This window comes from Numenius arquata, chromosome 1 (assembly GCF_964106895.1).
Source record: "Numenius arquata chromosome 1, bNumArq3.hap1.1, whole genome shotgun sequence".
Taxonomy (NCBI): Eukaryota; Metazoa; Chordata; class Aves; order Charadriiformes; family Scolopacidae; genus Numenius; species Numenius arquata.
Window position 1 is genome coordinate 8,126,959 of NC_133576.1, and position 19,883 is coordinate 8,146,841.

At 37.0% G+C, this 19,883-nt stretch overlaps 1 protein-coding gene across 1 annotated transcript; it reads left to right on the forward strand.

Moving 5' to 3' along the window:
• The first annotated feature begins 705 nt into the window (after positions 1–705).
• SHISAL1 (shisa like 1) lies at positions 706–18,759 on the forward strand. Its single transcript, XM_074157882.1, has 4 exons — positions 706–772; positions 8,813–9,026; positions 16,740–17,063; positions 18,726–18,759. Exons 1-4 carry the CDS (start codon positions 706–708, stop codon positions 18,757–18,759), a joined length of 639 nt encoding a protein of 212 aa, XP_074013983.1.
• The last annotated feature ends 1,124 nt before the right edge of the window (positions 18,760–19,883 follow it).

Below are 19,883 nucleotides of genomic sequence, written 5' to 3' on the forward strand. Positions count from 1 at the left end.
AGCTGGTGATGTTGAATCAATGTGTGTATAAGATGGGTTTGGACTCATCCAGTTGTGGGGCTGCTCTGCAAAAAACTAGGATAAAGGCTTTTTAGGATGAGTGCCAACCAAACTGCATCACATCTCACCCTCGTTTCTAGGAAAACAAGAAATAATAATCCCATTAAATGCTCTGATTCTAATGAAAAAACATTTTTTGAAATGTTCCCAACCATCTCGGTTGCTCGACCCACTTTCTGAACGACTGCACCCTCTAATGGGGTAAAACAGATTGACTTACAAAGCAGTCAATTTATTTTTTATATTGTTTATATCCTTCTAGTCCTTCTAGGCATAATGTAACAGACCATTCTTGTGACAGTAAAACAAGGACAGTTTTGGTGAATGTAGATTACAGGGGAGGTGTGAATATCCAATAAAGGATTTATATAATTCATCTCTACTTTGGTTTAATGAAAAGTATGTAAATAACTGTATATAATAAATAACTGAATTTTAATGAAATCATAGAAAGGATAATTTATTTCACTTCTAAGTCCAGAAAAAAGTATTTTTTTTTCTTATTGTGTGAAGCCATCTCATTTTACCAAAGCTTTGTGGGGAAGTAAAAGTTTGAACAATGAAAGTGAGATGGAACAGAAACTTAACCATGATGTTGCATCTTGTCAAACAGGTGATTCTCTAATGGACCAATGAAAGCCAACGATGACAAGTTGTGGTCAACAGTCCTTGAATGTGCTGATGGTTCTGATTTCGTTACTCTTGTCAGCAGGTAACTTTTATACTTCGGATTTATCTTTCACTGATGTGTGCCACAGGGAAAAATTAGTTGCAATTTAATACTGGGTTCCTACAAAACAAACAAGATCAAATGAATTGTTAATTGAGTAATAAATAAATACAGTGTCTTTGTGTTTAAGAACTGGATGCTAGAATTTGAAATGCAATTGAAAATTTAGTTTGAGAAGGAAAAGATGGTGAGACACTGACATGGCAAAGCAGGCTGAAAATTTAAAAGACACAAAGCTACTGTTTTGATATGCTAGTTTTTCAGCTTGTCTAAAAGAAAAACACAATCTCTACACCACCATACAATCCAGCCATTTTGCTAAATAATCATCTGTTGGAAGCAGAGCAAGTCAAGTTCCAATCGTGTGGTTTTCTATGCGCACACAAGAGTATGTAAGCATGTGAAGGATTGAACTTGGAACTTCAGCTATTCTTGAGGTGGATAAATGATAGATACAATGTAACTTGTCATATATATTTAAAATAAAATTGCATGACAAGATGGTATGCAAATATTATGTTATTTTCCTGAATCTAAAGAATTGACTGGACCACAGAGTGGTTCCAGAGATTTTTCTCATGACACTTGGTAGACCTACCCTAGTTGTTTGCTATTAGCACATAGAAAAGCTTTCTGCAGAAATCTGTCAGTTGTTAGACTGAGAATTAGTTGAATGTTATGATTATTATTTGCATTTGTTCTTCAGGAGTTATGTATGGCATTAAGGTTTTCTGTAATTAGAAATTAATATTTAAAAAAAAATTAAAAAGGTTCTTAGTCCAAATAGCTTTGATCCTATGAGTTTTTAGCTCTCAGTTACAACTTCTTTTATCCTCCATTCTTGAAGCACTTTTTAATCCAAAAAGATTTTTTTTCCCACCACTGCTCTTTATTCTCTTCTATTACATCACAACCCTAACCACCATAATTAAAACTTTACCAGGCATTATCTATCTCAAAATATCCTTGTGCTCCAGTAAGAGATGTTACTACTCTGCGTAATACTTATAATATTCAGTGTTAGATTCTCATCAATTAGTTCAAGTGTGTGTTTTGTTGCCCACAGTCTCAATGCTTGTTTGCAAGCGTTCAAGTCAATTCTTGCTAATGATAGTTCATTATTTAGCTGTAACTGACACAGTCCTTTTGCTAACAATGTTATGATGTTATCAACTAGACTACTTCTCTGCCTAATCTTAAAATGCTACTTTCCTTTAGAGTCCTTCCACTGATATCCCTATGTATGGCGCTGCATCCCTAGTTATGTAACTACCCTCCTCCTCTGTACTCGGATCACACACAGGGGTTGTAGCAGATGCTTTGTTGTTTTCCAAGGTAAAGTTGTTTCAGAAGGCTATTTCCCTGGTGCATGAGTTAAACCAATTATTCAAGACATCAGTGAATGTCTCCCAGTGAACAAACAACACAAAACTTTTCCAGCTGCTCCAGTCTCTTCCGTTGATTTTTGTTAAGTTTTCATAACTTTACCACTCTTTATAGGGGACTTCTACTAGATACCTCCTGAGATCCCACTTCTACAACTGTTTTCCTCAAGATGATATCAATACCTATGTTCCAGTTGAATCAGGCACAGGTTCTACTGTGTGTGCAAATAGGAGTAGTCAGCCACACTGATTCCTTCAAACCCAGACGTAAAGCCAATGTTCTGTTATTTTTTTTCTCTTAGAAAAGTACTGCCTCTGAAGTACAATGTTTTTATTTTAAATTAGTTACATATAGCTTTCACTTCTTATACAATTTAGCTATTAACATCACAAACTATTGTCTTTGCAAATGTGTACCTTATCTTCCTGTTGCTCCTTGGCTATTAGTATTTTATTATCTGACATCCATTATTAGAATATAGAGTACAGGCTTAATTTGAAATCATCACAAGCCTTTCATGCCAGCCTAGCTCTGCTCCTTGGGGAATTCTGCTACTGACATCTGTAGGAGTGGGTTTGGGTGATTGCTAACTCACACACATTTTACAGGATGAAATTTATTATTTATTATTTTGCAGCCAGCGTGAATGTAATTTTTTTCATCCAAGACAGGTCAGCTTCCATAAAGGAAAACTACTGACTTCATGCAGTGAGAATGACAGGGGGAAAAAAGGATGCTCTTCTTATTGGAATTATATGAGCATCATTTTTAAACCAAGCTGAAATCAAAAAATCTAATGGCAAGACTCCTTTTGAGTTCCCCTAGATTTGCAGACTTCTGCCTGTAAGATCATGCTTTACTTTCAAGTCTTTGGCATACTGAGATTCACAATCTTAGTACTAAATTTCTAAAATCTGTATGTGTTGTTTAAAAATGCACTTAGCAATTGGAAGTGTATCTTTCACTGGCTCCACAAGTGGAATGAAAGCAAGGGCACGAGTAACAGAAAAGTTCCCAGAGCAGCTGTTCTCAGAGCCCGGTCTTTGTTGTGTTAGAAAAGGAGAGAAGCAGCGACAGTGGCAGCGGAGCAAAGGTGTGGTCAGATACCAAGATCGTGGCTCAGCATGAGGATGAAGTTTGGCAGCTTTAGCTGTGTGGTTAGGAAGGAGATGCAGTTGCCTAACATGGGCAAAATGCTGCCAGGGAAGAATAATGCTGAAAAGAAAGGCTTCAATTCAGAGTAAGTAGGCTATGGCTCCATTTTAAAAAAGGATGAAATTGGATTGAGAATACCAAAACTTCAGGCTGATTTTATTTCAATGATATCAAGATCACAGTGGCATGCAATTTTAGGATTTGTGAACGCTTACTAGTTGTACTAGCCACGAAAAGAATGCATAATTAAAAGGAGGAGAAACATGCAGTTGAGCCAGAAGAATATTCTTTCTGACCACTAACTCTTAGATTTGCTTTGCAGTGATGTTGATACTTAAATTCATTTAATGGATTGAAACACATTTATAAAATCAGGGGTGGCAGCAAGGCTTATACTAACAAGCAAAAATTGACAGATTATTTGCACGTTACAGTGTTTTTTCTTTGAAGTGGGAACTGAACGTCCATATAGCAAAATTATCAGAGGATCTCAAGTGATTTGCATTGTGCTAGGTAAAATGCACATATGTGAATATTTCTGTGGATCCGTATGGAAAGCTTATAAAGACCAGCCATTCTGAATACCTTGGGGCTTTAAAAATTTAGTAGCTAAATTAAAAATTTAATCAGCATTACACAGATCTCTAACTGTGAACAGATAGGGAACTAACAGTTTGATGTACGCTGGCTGTTTACTTTTAAAGGTAGAATAGATAAATTTTAAGATGAGCTTAAATCTGTCATTTGAAGCATGACAGACTGTTCTTCTCTCAAAATTAGTAGGAACAGAGATAGGAGCATCTCTATCACTTACCTGTTCAATAACACTTTTCAAAAATAGTATGAGAACTTGCACATGTAACTCCACTTCAGAAACAGCTGCGTCTTTGCAACAGACAACTTAAGAGCCTTTCATGTACAGTACTTTCATCTGAAGTATTTCAGTAGAAGTAAGGCTCTTTAATCCTCAGGACTTAAGCAAAGTTATTTTCAGGAAAAATACTTTAAAAAGAAAAAAAGGACACTTTGTTTATTGGATCTCTGATTCTCAGAGAAGCAAAGACAGCAAGTAAAATTAAATTACAAGACATTTGATAAAGTTTTTTTCACCCTGTACTAGGTCTGGCTGGGATGGGGTTGATTTTCTTCACAGCAGCCTCTATGGTGCTGGTTTTTAGACTAGTGCAAGAACGGTGTTAGTAACATGCTAGTAGTTCAGCTGTTGCTGAACAGCCCTTGCAGAGTGTCAAGGCCGCTTCTGTTTCCCATTGTGCGCCCCAGTGAGGAGGCTGGGTTGGGCAAGAGCCCGGCAGGGGCCACTGCCGACCCAAACTGGCCAAAAGTGATATTCCATACTGTATAACAGCATGCTCAGCAATAAAACTGGGGTGGGAGTTTATCCAAAAATTGCTCGTGGACTGGCTGAGCATCAGTCTGCTTGTAGTGAGTGATTGCTTTAGCGTCACTTGTGGGTTGGGGTGGGTTTTTTTTGTCCTTGTTGGGTGTTTTTTTTCTTATTCATTTATTAAACGATCTTTATCTCGACCCACGAATTTTCTCGCTTTGACCTTCTGATTCTCTCGCCCTTCCCACTGGGAGGGGGAGTGAGCAAGAAGCTGTGTGGTGCTTAGCTGCCCACCAGGGTGAACCCACCACACACTAACTACCAAATTCAGACTGTCATTCAATCATCATGTTATGCTGTAATTTGTGTTTATTTTAATCGCTGACACACATTTTACTATTTATGGATTTGCTTAGGACTACATTTTATTACAGACATCACAGAATCACAGAATGATTGTTTTCCTTTAAGAATGGGCAAAGGACATGTCTAGGGATCAGGGGACATTTTCACATGTGCTGTTAAGTAAACCACTTTGCAGTGACGAGCCAGCTAAACTTCTTAGGGTCTTAGAGCTCTCTAGTGCATTCTCGCAGTACTGTGTCTCTCTCAGAGCACTGAATAATTTCTGGAGCATGGAAGTATGCAATTGCTTATGAAACATAAAGAACTAGTTTTAATTCTTATAACATCCACTAAATGTGTATACAAGTCCAGGATAACTTTGCAGGGCTGCTGTTCACTTGTGGTAGCTTGACATGGGTGTAATTCACCTAAGCTAATTTTTAGTAATAACATATGAAAAATGACATTTTTGCTATCCTGTTATTTGCAAAGCTAATTCTAGCAATTGACATCGTCCATTAAAATATCCCAAACTTGAAACCACTATCTATGCTGGAGGCTTCAAAAATTACTAGCTTGTAAGTATTTGTAATACTGTAACTTTTAAAAGGAAAAATAAGTTAATATATCTTTAGCCGTAAAAGGCATTATACCTGCATTTTGAAAAAAATTATGATACTGTTGATAATGTATGATAAACAAAATTTGTGTTGTATTCTGAGGCTTTGCAGGTATCAAAGAAGAAAATTTTGTTTCTTAAGAGCAGCCGATGTAATCAAAGTGCAGACATTCCAACTAAGGAGTAAGTCAAGATGACTAAAAAGCGAGAACTGTCCATCCGCTTGGTTCAGATCAGTTATGTTTTCTCTACAGCTGATACTGAAGTAGTATAGACATTAAGTCATCTAATTCTGAGAAGAAATCTGTAGGTTCAGTGAAAGTTACCCTTCAGCTGGATAAGGATAACACTGGACAAGGTGGGGAGAAAAAATCCAAACACAAATGTTCAGGACATAAGCAACCCCTAAAAGAGAAGAATGGAAAGACGTATTTTTTACTAGAGGGTTCATTGCACAGCTTTTTGGGTATAGCACATACGCATATTCCTTTGAAGCATCTGAAGCTGGTCATTTATCAGAGAAAGGTTAGATGGGTGCTCTTCTTCTGGATACTGTAAATAAAAATACCATGGATAAACATCACTACTGGAAGTGCAGTGCTACACTATGAAGGCTACCCCTTCGCTTGCACTTAGTGGGTCCAATAATAAGACTTGCTTTCTGTTTACTGACAGACTAAACATGGAGTCACCTATTTTCCTAGTAAGGATGACTAGTGGAACTACATGCTTTGTAATGCACATAATGCACCCTTGCAAGCTGGTATCAAACACTTGCAAAGCACTTAGGGACCTTGCCTTGCCATGTGCATCTAATGCCATTTGACTTGCCCTAGATCATCCATGTGTGCGCTGGACCTACAAAAGACCTGCATCTCCTCTGAAAGCTGAAGACTAGACAGAACAGCCTAGGGAAATCTTAGCTGGCACTGGAGACCTGTATTTAAGTAACTGAATTAAGCTCCCGTTCTTGTTGGAAATCAAATACTTAGTTAAAAGTTATATTTAGTTTGTTAATTTCTCTCATGCCACGTGTCTCTTCCATTATTCTCTAGATTTAACTTTTCCAAAGTTTTTTGAGTTTTCTCAAAACTTAATCAATCCTGGAACACTTTCATTATTGCTATGTTAATTAAGGGGGGGATGCAGGGAAGTAAGTACTTGTCCGAACAAATATATTTTCATGCAATTACATGCTTTGTGGATTTTGTGACAGAATTTGAACATGATGATTTGTTGCAAGAGTTACAGAGGGTTTTGAAAACCTAAGTCTAAAGAAAGATGGTTTCTTTACTGATTGTAGCATCCTCAGATTTGGAACACACATTTTTCCCAGGCAGGGCAAAATACGTAATTGGTTTTCTCAATATCTGTGTTCCTTTAGAAATAGCATTCTTCTAGCACTTTCAGTTCCTGACTGAATTAATCTACAAAAGGATTTTCTCTTTTGTTAAAGTAATGGTGACAGGTGTGTGTGTGTGTGTGCACATGCCAGTGTGCGTGTATACATATATGAATGTAAAATGTTTAGAGAGGTTTTCCTTTGCTCAGAAAGCAGTACAAGGTGCCTTGTTTTCTCTTCATTTTAGTACTCTGTTTTTTGCTTTGGGCTCCCTCTGTACACACAAATAAAGAAGTAATGTCCACTGTCACAATCCTTAAAATGTGACTAGACCTACATAAAGAGAGTGAGAGACTCTTGAAATTAATATATTATATAAAATTGAGAAACAAAAGTATGAGGAATGGACTTTTTAGGCAACATAGAAAGAAATGAGGATTAGATGGATAAGGTGCACAGATGCAATTACAGATCAACAGGGACTATGTGCAGAGAGATACAATACAGTTAAGCTAAATACGTCCATGTCATTATCTGTAACTTCTTGTACTGGTAAACTGATACAAAACTCATACACCAAGTTACAAGGGTTCATTCTGTCAGTCTAAAGTGAATATCCTTTATTAATTGGTGTAACCTTATGAAGTGCAGCTACGCACAGCATCTCTGTGCCTCTGCTCTCTAAACAGAGTAAAAACATTTCACTGCTAAGAGTATTCAGACTCTTGACTTCTACATTTCACTTTCCTTAGACTGTGAGGCCTTTGAGGGGTCTGCACGGTACATGTAATCTTAAATGATGCCATAAGGCCTCCGATAACACAAACTATAAATCAGTTAAAATGTTGGCAGTATGTGGAACCAAATACTGCCTCTTAGAAGGCTTTTCAGATCAACCAGGAAGTCGTGTGTGGTTGCTTATGACCATACTGGAAGGGATCTATATCCTGTCCCTCTGCAGAGCTGGTTAGCTCAGGAGAACAAAGACGATTGCACGGCTTCCAGTTCAGAGCTGTTTGCAACCAGTAGGCACAGAGCATGGGCAGAGAGCTTGCATCTGCCCACAGTATTACCATGTAGTAGTAACCAGTCAGCCTCAAGTCTGCATTCAAAGGATATATGTTATGGAAAGGATTTCTTTTTCAGGAAAAATGATGGTGAAATCAGTGTGACACATTCTCGTAGAAAAATGTTCTCAGAGATGTAATAAACAATTTACATGATACTTTAATAAAGGAGAAATGTAAGAACTATCAGGAATAGTTGTATTTCTATTAGTTCTATCTATCTGCAAATTCAAAGTTGTTCAGATCTATTATACTGTTTTGTGATTGCTATTTCTGGCAGAATAATTCTTATCAAAGAATTACCTTTATAGAAGCGAAGATATTTTCTGTCAAGAACAGCAATGGTAAATCAAGTGCCATCAAACTTCTATTGCAGTTTTTACATAGACTTTTTGTTTCCATGAAGTCATCCCAGGAGAATCAAACATTAATATTATTGGGTGTTTATGGATATCCATATATTTAGAACAGCAGTATGAAAACATTTCCCTAAGCATTTTTTTGCTTCTTGGCATGGAAGGCATTTCTTCTCTTCCCTTAAAAGAAATAATAGTAATCAGAAACACAGTAACAATAAAAGTTAAAATGCAAGAGGCTAAATATTGTAATCTTTTAGTACTAAATGTTAAGATGTTGAAAGTTCTGAAATATTAGTGTTTTTCAGAAATCAAACAACAACTGTTTAACCAATGAAAAATTATAGTTCATAACATACAGATAACACAAGTGACTCACAAAGTTAATATTGTTCTTTGTTTTACAGTGTTGTCTGCGCATTTTCGGGTCTGCGAGCCATATACAGACTACAAAGGTCGCTACCACTTTGGTTTTCACTGCCCCCGTCTTTCTGACAATAAATCTTACATCTTTTGCTGTCACCATAACAACACAGTATTTAAATACTGCTGCAATGAGACAGAATTTCAGACTGTTATGCAGATGAACTTAACAGGAAACGCAGATGGATATATGCATAAGTAAGTAAATGAGTTTTAAAGTACTCTTCACCAAACTGTTCTTGGTCTAACGTAGTCTGAGGTGTGCTTAATGATGGAAGCGATTGGAATAATTGCACATCCAGAAAAACATTACTAAAAGGTTTTTGCTGCTACAGAACTCCTGAAAGAAATGATATTTTAGCTTTGCTTGCTTTGCTTTGACACAGGCTATAAACATCCCTAGTAGAGCATGTAAAAGTTGCAAATAAATGTAACAAATATAAAGTTACATTTTAAAGTTGGAAAAGTCTCTCGCCTGACCCCAATCTGATCCAAACTATGTTTAAATGTGTATCAGTAAAAATAAACCCCCTAAGCTGTCTGTAGGGAAGAGGGGGAGTAAGTTGACATTTTCCGTATCAACCCAAATGCACTATTTTGAATTTCTGATGTCACTGACCTCGAGGAACAGAATGTATTTGCTTGTGCACCAACATTGTGTGGTATCCTGCCTGTTACCTGGGATACTTCCATGTACTGCTGGGGCCTATCCTCTAAGATAAATGTCAGTAACGTTTTAGAACCAAGAAGTAGCAAGTAGATCTTTGTTACTGATTACTTATTTACGATGACAAAATCTTCACTTTTGGTCTGTCTCCTGTTTAGTATTTGACATTCTGGCCACACTAATCTGCTGTGAAGAGTGCAACTTTCGGCTGATGTAAACCCCCAAGGTCAAATTCTGATCTGTCTGCTTTCCCTTGGCATTTTATTCTGGTACTCAGCCCCTCCAGGGCAAGGAAGAGGCAGATAAATACAACTGGAATTCCAGTCTATTGATTTTTGTTTACAATAGGGATTTTAGTTGTTTTTTTTTTTCTGCGGTGCACAAGTCGGTGTGTTGTTATTCGCTCCTATGGAAGCAGGTGCAAGGCTGCTAGGAGGCTATGGTGGTGGAATACTGATGTCAGCTCTTTTAACCGTACGCAGCTGTGTCCAGCAGCAGCCAGCTCATGGAGTCAGCAAACTGTCATCTTCCTTAACAGCCACTCCTCATACAGCTCTGCTTAGAAAAGCGTGAACCTTGCATAGGTGTAGAAGTTGCATACTCTAACACCTGTAAAGTCTCAATCACCTACTATAAAGAAGTCTGTGTACTGCATAGTGTAAAAGAAAGACAAAAATAGACTCTACCCATATAAGATACCTTTAAATCAATGTGGATCTATACTGTCTTGTTACTGTATGTCCAGCTGTGTCCTTGATGTGAAATTTCCTTGCCTTGGCCTTCTAGTGCATCTGGGAACTTCATGAGAACATACTACACAGAACACTGCGGGCACACTTGAAATCTATTAAACAGACCTACTAAAGGGCATCCATTTTCTCCATCCTTTGTGCGGTGTGGACCATCTAGAGACTGGTAGCACCCTCACCTGGGGCTGCCCGACTCTGCTAACATATATGCCTCCAGGCAGCCTAGTGGTGTTTATACCACAGAATGCCCCCATGCAATGCATACTTTACATACATGGTAAAAGTAGAATGTGCTCCCCCTTTGGTTACTGGGATGACCATGCTACCACAGCAACAATTGGATGCCTGCCTAAAGAGAGGTCCTCACAGGACTCTCAGTACAGAAGGGCTGTGCATGTAGTTGCAGACAGAGCCAGAAACTGCTTCACTCTCAGAGTGATAAAAAGAGAGTCTCAAGAATGGACTAGTGTGCCTATTGCCCCCATGCATTCCTAGTTCCTTGTCTTGCACACAGCAAATTTGAAAACCCTGCACAACACTGCTGAGCACCCAAGTCTGCCTAACAGGCAGCTTCATCACAGAGTTTGGGATGTTACTGGCCAACTGAAGCTCAACCAAGTCCAAAACCAATGCTTCAGGCTTTTTCCAATATCTCAGCAGCTACTCCATGTAGTTGTGGCCAGAGCTTACTAAGGTAAGGCCCTTCTGTTCTTCCTTTCACCAACCACCTGAAATGGAAAGGCCAGCCAGCCACTTTCCAAAGCAGACATGCACAAAAGAACAGGTACAGTCTGATTGCAAAATGTATCGTGGGATGCAGAACATTTCTCTGCCTCCTACGTTCTCTGTTTGCATGCCCACTCACATCTGCACAGGTACACGCACACATATCTTCAGAAATAAATATAGGACTGTTCATATTGTAGGGCTGTTGTGTGTGAGCAGTCTCCTCAGTGGGAAAAAGTTAATTTGGTATTTTATGAACCACAGTATTTATTTTAATGAAAATATTTAAAGCATAATGCATTATATTAATTTTCATTTAGCAATCTTTTTTTTTTTTTTTTAAATGAGTCACCTCATTCAGTTGTGATGGAGAAAAAGCTACCTCTATAGTCTTTGTTGGTAAGATTCATGGTTGAGAACTACCTGCAGGCTATATGTCTTCAGTCCAGAATTTATCTATGTGCTGATCTTTTGCAAAGGTATGTGAAATCATGCTAAATAATGATAAAAAGCTTCTGGAGATGTAGCTGAGAGCAGTGCGAGAGTGGAACCAGTATTGCCTTTTTGTAACTTCCTGAAACATCACTTCTGATAAATCAGTCAGGGCCAGGAAAATGCAGAGACTCTAACTTTCTATGTAAAACTCCACCAATTTAGGGAGACAGGGAGAGAGATCTCCTCACCCTGACCTCACTGAGATTGGTGGAAAACTTCCTGATAATTTTAGTATGCTGTGGAGGGGTAAAAAGAAGTGAAGCCTAGATGCCTACATCAAAAACATTGTAAAAAGCATCTTTCTTAATACACTCTGACTTTATTTAACATATACGATAATTTGACTTTATTTGGATTAGAATACATCCAGGGTTCACTTTACAGTAACAAAGTCAACTCTTTGTTTAGATCTTATTTCACACACCACTGAAAAAAATTCTGATGAAACCTATTGTACTGTGGCTGGGGAGAATTATTTAGGACATGGGAATAGCAATGAACTGAAAAAAGAAAAGGATTATAGTTTTCAGGGAAGACTGATTCAATATTATTATTTGGTTTATTTCAACATTATTATTTGGTTTATTTTTCCCCTTAGCTATTCTTGCGATCATCAAAACAAATTTCTTGGTTTATAATACAGTTGAGGGAAAAAATTAATGAAGTGACTTGTAACTCCTTTGTCATGGCACAGCTGAAAAAATACATTTGTCTTCACAATATAACTATAGCCAGGTTTATTTACATTTTTTCCATTACTGTAACAAAAGATTTCTAGGTTTTTATAAGTGCATATTACTGGGCTATTATATCTTTGTGATCATGCAGATTAATCAGACTATAATATTTTTGAATGTGAACAATTCATTTAGTATTAAATATAGAAATACCAAAGACATGTAACAGACAAGAAAAGTTATGCCATCTGAAGTATTTTTCCATAAAACATAGTCTAATAAGTTATTTAAGTATTCTTAAAAATAGTATTCACTTGAATATAGTATTCATACTCTCTCAGATTTTCTATTATGCATGTTTTGGTGTATTATCAGCAGTACTACTATCCTAGGAGTCCTTAATCTGATACTGGAACAGTATTATGGCAGTTTGTAATGCATCCATGTTTTTCCTTATCTGTTATTCCAGTTTTTCAAGGTTGAATGACTTTTGCACACCACACTACAACATTGCACTGAAAGCAATATGAGGATAGAATAGCACTATCTTTCTCCATGTACAGCATGTCCCCTGCAGAGTTGGCATTTGCTTAAATATCTCCCAGAAAGTAATCTTTACAGGAAAGAAAAAAAAAAAAAATAGAAAAAAAAAATCAACTCCACTACAACTGTAGCAAAAAGATATAATTTAGCTGGGAAGACCTCTTAGGTATTGCAGTAACCGAATCTGCAGGAAAACACAGGATTGAGGAAAGGCCTTGAGATAATAGTAAAAACAAAATGGGGAGGGAAAAAAATCACATTTAAAGTGTACATGCAAAACCGGCACAGATTTCCTCAGTGTTAGAAGTACCAGTGCATTTGCTAGGATGTAAGCTTGCATTTCCTTAGGGCAACAATTTACTACTGCAAGTAACAGGCCTGTTTAAGGAGAATAGGGAAAGAAACAGTTTTCCATGGCCATCTGCCCACATTTAAACTCTGCAGATGTAGAATTCTGCTCACAATTGTTTTGATTTGTTGGGGTTTTAATCCTGAATTCCCAAATGAATTATTTTCACTTCATGTGCTGCACATAAAAAACAACAAACTCTTCTAAAAAAAATACAGCCTGGTCTTAACCTGCTTGTGATCTGTCTCAAAAAGTTAATGAATTAGGTGTAAGGAATCACATGGGTAAGAATAATAATAAAAGAACCTGTCTTTTCATTTATGTGTAGGGATGTTAGAGAAATCTAAGCAGGATTCTGTAGAAGGAGATGGATAGTAAAGTACTTATTGTTCTCAGAGAGCCCAATTCAAGGCTCTCTGAAGTCAGAGCAAATCTTTCCATTTACACAAGTGGTCTCTGTATCAAGGCTATACCATATATACATCATATTTCTTTAAAAGATGAAGTATCTTAAAATAATGAGCTGGTAAGCTTTTCTGATAGGTCCATGAATTACCCTGTTTCACAGAAGAGCTAAAAGGAAAATGTCTTGTAGCTTTTACTCCAGGTTTAGCTTTTGCATTTGTGTGGCAGCAGCAGCAGAGGACTGGCAACATAGCTTTAGAAGTTATTTTAGTGTTATATTGCTAAACCTTGTGTTGAACCAAAACAGAAACCTCCAAAATGACTGACTGGGAGGAGCAGCAGCACTAGCAGGGCAGGGCAAGCTTTCTAGCTGGGGAAGGGAAGAGGAGATATAACTACACCAAAACAACTTGCTATGCTTGATTGTCCCTGTGAAAGAACTAACCCCTAAAATTTGAGTCTCAGTAAACGTGGAATCTGTTCACACTTCATTGAAATGAAACTTCCACACAAAAGTACAGGAAAATCAGATTGCAAGATGAAATTTTTACAATTAAATCATTCAGCTCAATGAAATGAGAGCAAGTCCTAAGAGTTGCTTGATTCCCAGTTTTTCTGTGTCTCTGGTCTTACTGTTATTCAGTGTAAGTAAGATTGTTTATTTTCTAATTAAGACATCTTCTTAATTTGTAGAAAAATTTTAATTTTTACTATAATTAGTAGCCATCAGCAAAATTAATATTTTCTACCATCTTAATAGTTTGAGAAACAGAAAACATCAAAGTATGGAATTTCCCTATGTGTACAAAACATACTACTTATTAATTTGGCTTGTGATTTTTCACAAGGACCTTTTGATAGTGCTGTTGTCCCACTGTCTGTTAATTAAAATAAAGCAGTCTTTCATTTTTGTGCTTGTGAGAAACAGATGTTATTTAGAAGGAGCAGATGGATAACTCACATGATTAATAAATTGTTGCTTTAAATTGGAGCACTCAAAATAGCTCTAATTTTTGCTAACCAAAATTTTGATGAGTGAAACTAAATACCTAAAATACAAACAAATTCTTTTGATTTAACCCTAAGAAATATTCCTGCCTCTCACACTGTTGCCAAAACAAAAATAACATGTTTTCTAATATTTTCATTATTACTGTGGATCAAATACAGCTCACCTATTCGTAAAATGGATACTATTTGCATTAGTGATGAAGAATGGGATTTGTTACAGTGGATTTCTTCCTGGCTTCTCCAGCCTTCACTTCTCTTTTGTTTATATTAGGAGAAGATAGAAGAGTTTACCACAATAGGTATAAATCCACTGAAAGTCAAGAGTAGCACTGCTGAGAAGCCTGGATTAACCAGATCCTGTTATACTTTCAAGTGCCTGGATTGCAGAGATTTTAATGCATTACAAAGGTCTACCCACTGCAGTGTGAAGTTAGACATGCGTGTCTAAGTCTTTCGTAGAGGCAGAGACTCTGGAGTTAAGGGTTTTCAGAAGCACTATGTTTTGTCTACTCCCAATCCTCCTGGAAATTTCCTGAAAATTTTTTAAAATCCAAGGCTTACATCATTCTAAACTTACACAGGAAGGGACTCATTAATAGCTCTGACCTTCCTTTTGTTACTTACAGTTATTTGCTATGGAACCTCATTTAATCTAAGTGTATTATATCTGTGTAGTGGAAAAATCACTCCCTGGAGAGGAGAATCAGTCTCCTTAAATGCTGACAGGCAGCAACATAGAAATTAAAATTCTGATTTCTTATCCAATTTCTTGTTTCAAATCCTGATTTTTTTAAAGTATAAAATGAAAGAGTCATACAAAAGTTCAAATGGAAGTGAAAGTTCAAAGCAGAGACTTAAAATCTTTTAGATCCAAGGAGGTTTGGGACATGCTTTTAAAATGTCAAAATACCTTTCTGGCTTATGTCTATAATATGTCTTCTCAGCCTTTTTTCTTCTCGTAGCACTTCCATTTTGATCAATGTTGTGATAAAACACGATTCCCTCAAAGTTTCTCTGAATATCTGTGAAACAGAGCATGGTTGAGGGTGTGTTCAATTTTATTCATGTAAGATCAGGTTCACACAGATGGGACTTGCTTCTTCAGTAGCATTTTTCTCCACGACTGTCTTCCTAATGTCATTTTTTTACTAGTATCCCTTCTGCCTGCTCTTATTTTTACAGTCTCTGGTACGCATACTGTCACATTAACTCTTAGGTCTAGATTACCTGCCTTTGCTGTATCCCTAACAATCTCATATTTGCCCAGTTCTTTCCTTCTCTGTTCTGACCTCATCCTCCCCACTCACACAGATTGCAATCCAAACTGCATTTGCACCTGACAGTGATTTTTTCTTTTAATAATATTGCATCTCCAGCAGAGCTTTAGCACTTCTTCCCCTTCTTGATCTCCAAATTCTTGACCCGTTACACCTTTTCCTCCTTTCCCCCCTCCCCTTTCTTTTAATATCTTTAGTCACCTGTCATAGCTTTACAGCTCCATGCACCATAACAGCAGATGATAATTTTTGTGGCCTTTACCTATATGTACACATTATAACTACACTAACATATACGTATAAATGTAGTACATATTTTCCTTCCTGTGGAATGTATTGTGTAACATGATCTTGTCAATGTTCTTCGTTCCTAAATTTATTCCCAGAAAACTAAGGGATCTTTAGCAGTTGCTTTTGAAAGCCTATACTTCTACTAGTATCTTCTGTATCTGGCAACAATTAATTCAGAGCAAATCTAAGCACATTAAACACCTTTTAAGACAAGTAGTTTATAATGCATGTCAACAGTGAATGTTTTCAATAGTATAGACACCCCTCGGTCTCAATTATCATAGCGTATTTTCATATGGTTAACCCTCTCTCATAAATGCCCTGTCACTTTCAGTAGGGTGACTCTCTGGGAGTGAAAATTTGCACCCATCAACCCTGTACATATCAGTGGTCTCACTTAAAGCATTGAAACTAAAAAGCATTGTACACCAAATTCATGTGTTGACAAAAATACACAGATGAAAGGGAGAAATAAAAGTGTTTGTAAGATGGGTGGCCTTAGTTTTTAAAAACCTCTCATGACATACGTACAGCAGTATTTAGATTGAAAATATAATAATAAATAATTTTTAATTACATGTTTTAGAACAAACTTTTTGTTTCATCCATCTATATGTTATATTTATATAATTAGAGAAATAAACAATCTCGATGAAGTAATGCAGTGACTGTTATTGATGTATGAGAGAACTTTTTTGTTTTCCCTTTTTTTCTTTCACAGCAACTACAGTGCACTGTTAGGAGTGTGGATCTATGGCTTTTTTGTGGTGATCTTGCTGGTACTGGACCTTTTATATTACTCTTCAATGAACTATGATATTTGCAAATTTTACCTGGCACGGTGGGGAATCCAGGGAAAGTGGATGACACCGGGACAGAGCCGATGGATTAACCCTGCTCAGGACCCAAGCCAAGTACAGACACAGCCTCAGCCAGAGACACAGCCTCAAACTCAGCCACAGCCTCAAACATCACAGACAGTACATACTTTAAAAGGAGATGCTTTAAGCCCACCCCTGATGTCTTTTCAGAGTACATCTGCCTGGTAAGTAAGTTAAGCCATATTGTGATATATTTTTTGACTCTGTTGTTCTCACCTGTATTTGAAAGTGCCTGCAAATTCAGGCTGAACGGCACCATTTCTAGCACATAATTCTTTATATCATGAACTGTCTTACAGAGCGATTTCTTACTCTGGAATCTCTTAAGTCATCTTTTAATACTGTTCTCAGAGAAATAGATGCTGCCATTTTTCAGTGCTAAATAGTTATACTACTCAGTGGTACAAATAAACTACAAATCTTTGCTCTACATCAACCATTACAAAATTAATTTTAATCTCATGTCAAAGACTAATTGCTATGTATATCTATGTATCTGTTTGTCTGGTTTTAAAAGATCGTATAAATAGCAGCACTGAAATAGCTTTAATGTGAGATGTCACAAATCCACACTCTTTGAGGCATGAGACACAAACAACATAAAAAACAGGTTAGGTTTTTTATATGCGGAGCCAAAAAAACATAGCTTGATTTCATTTGACAGAGTGACACAAGTAGGATACTGTAAATTTAAATGCTACAAAAACAAAGCAACACACTCTTCTCCCCCCACCCCCCCCAAAAAAAAAAAAAGAAAAAAAAAAACAAACCCAAAACAGACTAAATGGGAAACAGATACTTCAGGAAGAGGCAGAACGTGCAATATAAATAGAAAAAACTAAATACTGACAGGCAGGGGACAAAATGACATTGAATTATTTTGTACTGTTTTTACCAAAGAAAAGAGAAACAAAGGAAGAGGACTGAATAAAACGATGCTCTAAACAAGGTGTCAAGAAAGGAGGGGACTTTTTTCTTGCAAGAGAGCATGAAGATTTGGAAGGGGGCAGAGAGGGTACAGAGTCACCAGGGTATTTTAGAAGTGTTCCAGAGGGCTGAGTGCTGAGTTCTGGCAAAATAGAGTGATCTAAGAATGAGTAGGGTGAAAAAGATGACAGCAGTTCCAGAAGCTGTAGAGCATGTAAAGGCAGAACATTGATCTTGGTCTGAAATCTTTGAGTAGCACTGTGTTGCAGATGGAACGATGAGAGCAGTAGTCCTTTTATTTCATAAGTTTCCCTTTAATTTTAGAGTGTAAATCTAGAGCAAATAGGTTTTCGTAATAGAAAAGGTCGTGACAGTTTGAGCCAAGGACAAGACTCAGTGAAAGAGGAGGTCATTTGGCGTAGTAGCTGGTACTGGTTGTATCCAGTGCAGATCAGACTTAAGGACCATTCTAGCAGGCCTTGTCCAAACAGAAGAGTCAGAGCTACTTAAGACAGAGACTTGCTTGTGCTTGGTTGTAAGCACTCTTCTTTTCACTACTTCTTCCTCATTTTTAATTCTTCTAATTCCTTCAGCTTTTTTGCACATTGAGTTCCAAGTCTGCAGTCAGAATTGTTATACAGGTTAAGACCAATGTTTGTAATATAATAATTGTATTGTGGCTTCATACATGTGTGTGCACGTGTGTGTATATGTAAAAATGTAATGACTACATGAATATATATGTATATATACATAAAAATATTAGCCTGGTTATACCACTTGATAATTCTGCCACACCATTACAAATTTAAGGAAACTATTCAATATATCTTGAAGGATTCTTGGTCACTTCCCATTACTGACTTTTGTTGTTCTGTTTCTTTGCTTTTTTTTTGAAGCATTAAGCGGGGAATGTATGTTAGGATCAGGTGAGCATATCCCATATGCTCCTTTTCCTGTGTTTGCAGGAGATGAGCATTGATAAGTCACTCCAGTAACCCTCACCCCTTCCCCAGATAACTGTCTGTCTGTGCTTCCCTTAGTTCTCATAAAATTGCTTCTTTTTCTCCTAATCCTTTCATTGCTCAGTGGAAAAAATAAGTAGATGTTTCCTTAGCAAAACCATATTTATCCCTTGTATTTTAGCATGTAAAACACTACAAGAGATGCCACATTTACAAACTTATAACCTGCAACTTTTGAAATTCACAACCCCTTAACTAAGTGCATAGATGACTCAGTCTGAATTGGCTACATAAAAAATACCAAGAAAAAGGTAGTAGGCACTGGTGGTCACAGGCGAGGTGTTTAACATATGAAAGAGGTTTTTGAGTAACCAGCTCCCTCAGAAAATGAGAAACTTGTGTACTACAGCAATTGCTAAGACAGCGGGGAGTAAAAGGAGGTTGCCTAGCTGTTTATTTCTCCATTAGATAGTCTGTAGGTTATATACATGAAAATATGGTGATTTTGCCACATAGACATTAAGCTTAGTTTCAGAGTCTGGTTCTGCTGCAGTTTATATTTGATGGATGACAGTACTATCTTCTCAAAATGTAATTGAACTATCAGTGGAGAAGTGCAATGATGCTACTGGATTTGTCATTTCCATCACTGGTTTTAAAACTGCCTCATCTATGATGACACCTTTTAGATGATTTGGTAACAGAATTTTTCTAGTCTATAAAATCAACTTTTCAGTTTTTGTTGGCTTTTTTTAATGTGTCCTAAACTTATCCCGGCTTTTCCCTCTATAGAGAAAATAAGCGTTTCTCTTTAGCACCTCACAAACACACTTGTGTATATATACATTGGTGGTATCATACCATAAGAACAGTTCCTGTTTACAGACAAGCTTTTCGAAAATACAAAATAGATTTTTTAATCCTGTGAAATATGCATATATTCCAGGCCATAAAAACTTAAATACTGTTAAAAATGTTTTCCAAAAGAGTTTGCAGGTTTTCATGATGACAGATGTTGAAGTTGTTAGCTTCCTGTACTACGTTTATCCTAATACAGTTAAAAACCATGCCCATTCTAGAAGATGCTACATG

Bases quoted from the DNA above. Each gene is read 5' to 3' on its own strand.
- SHISAL1 (XM_074157882.1), top strand. From the start codon at position 706: ATGACAAGTTGTGGTCAACAGTCCTTGAATGTGCTGATGGTTCTGATT. The intron at 773-8,812 runs GTAACTTTTATA...TTTGTTTTACAG, and splicing joins TTCGTTACTCTTGTCAGCAG to TGTTGTCTGCGCATTTTCGG. The intron at 9,027-16,739 runs GTAAGTAAATGA...TTTCTTTCACAG, and splicing joins GCAGATGGATATATGCATAA to CAACTACAGTGCACTGTTAG.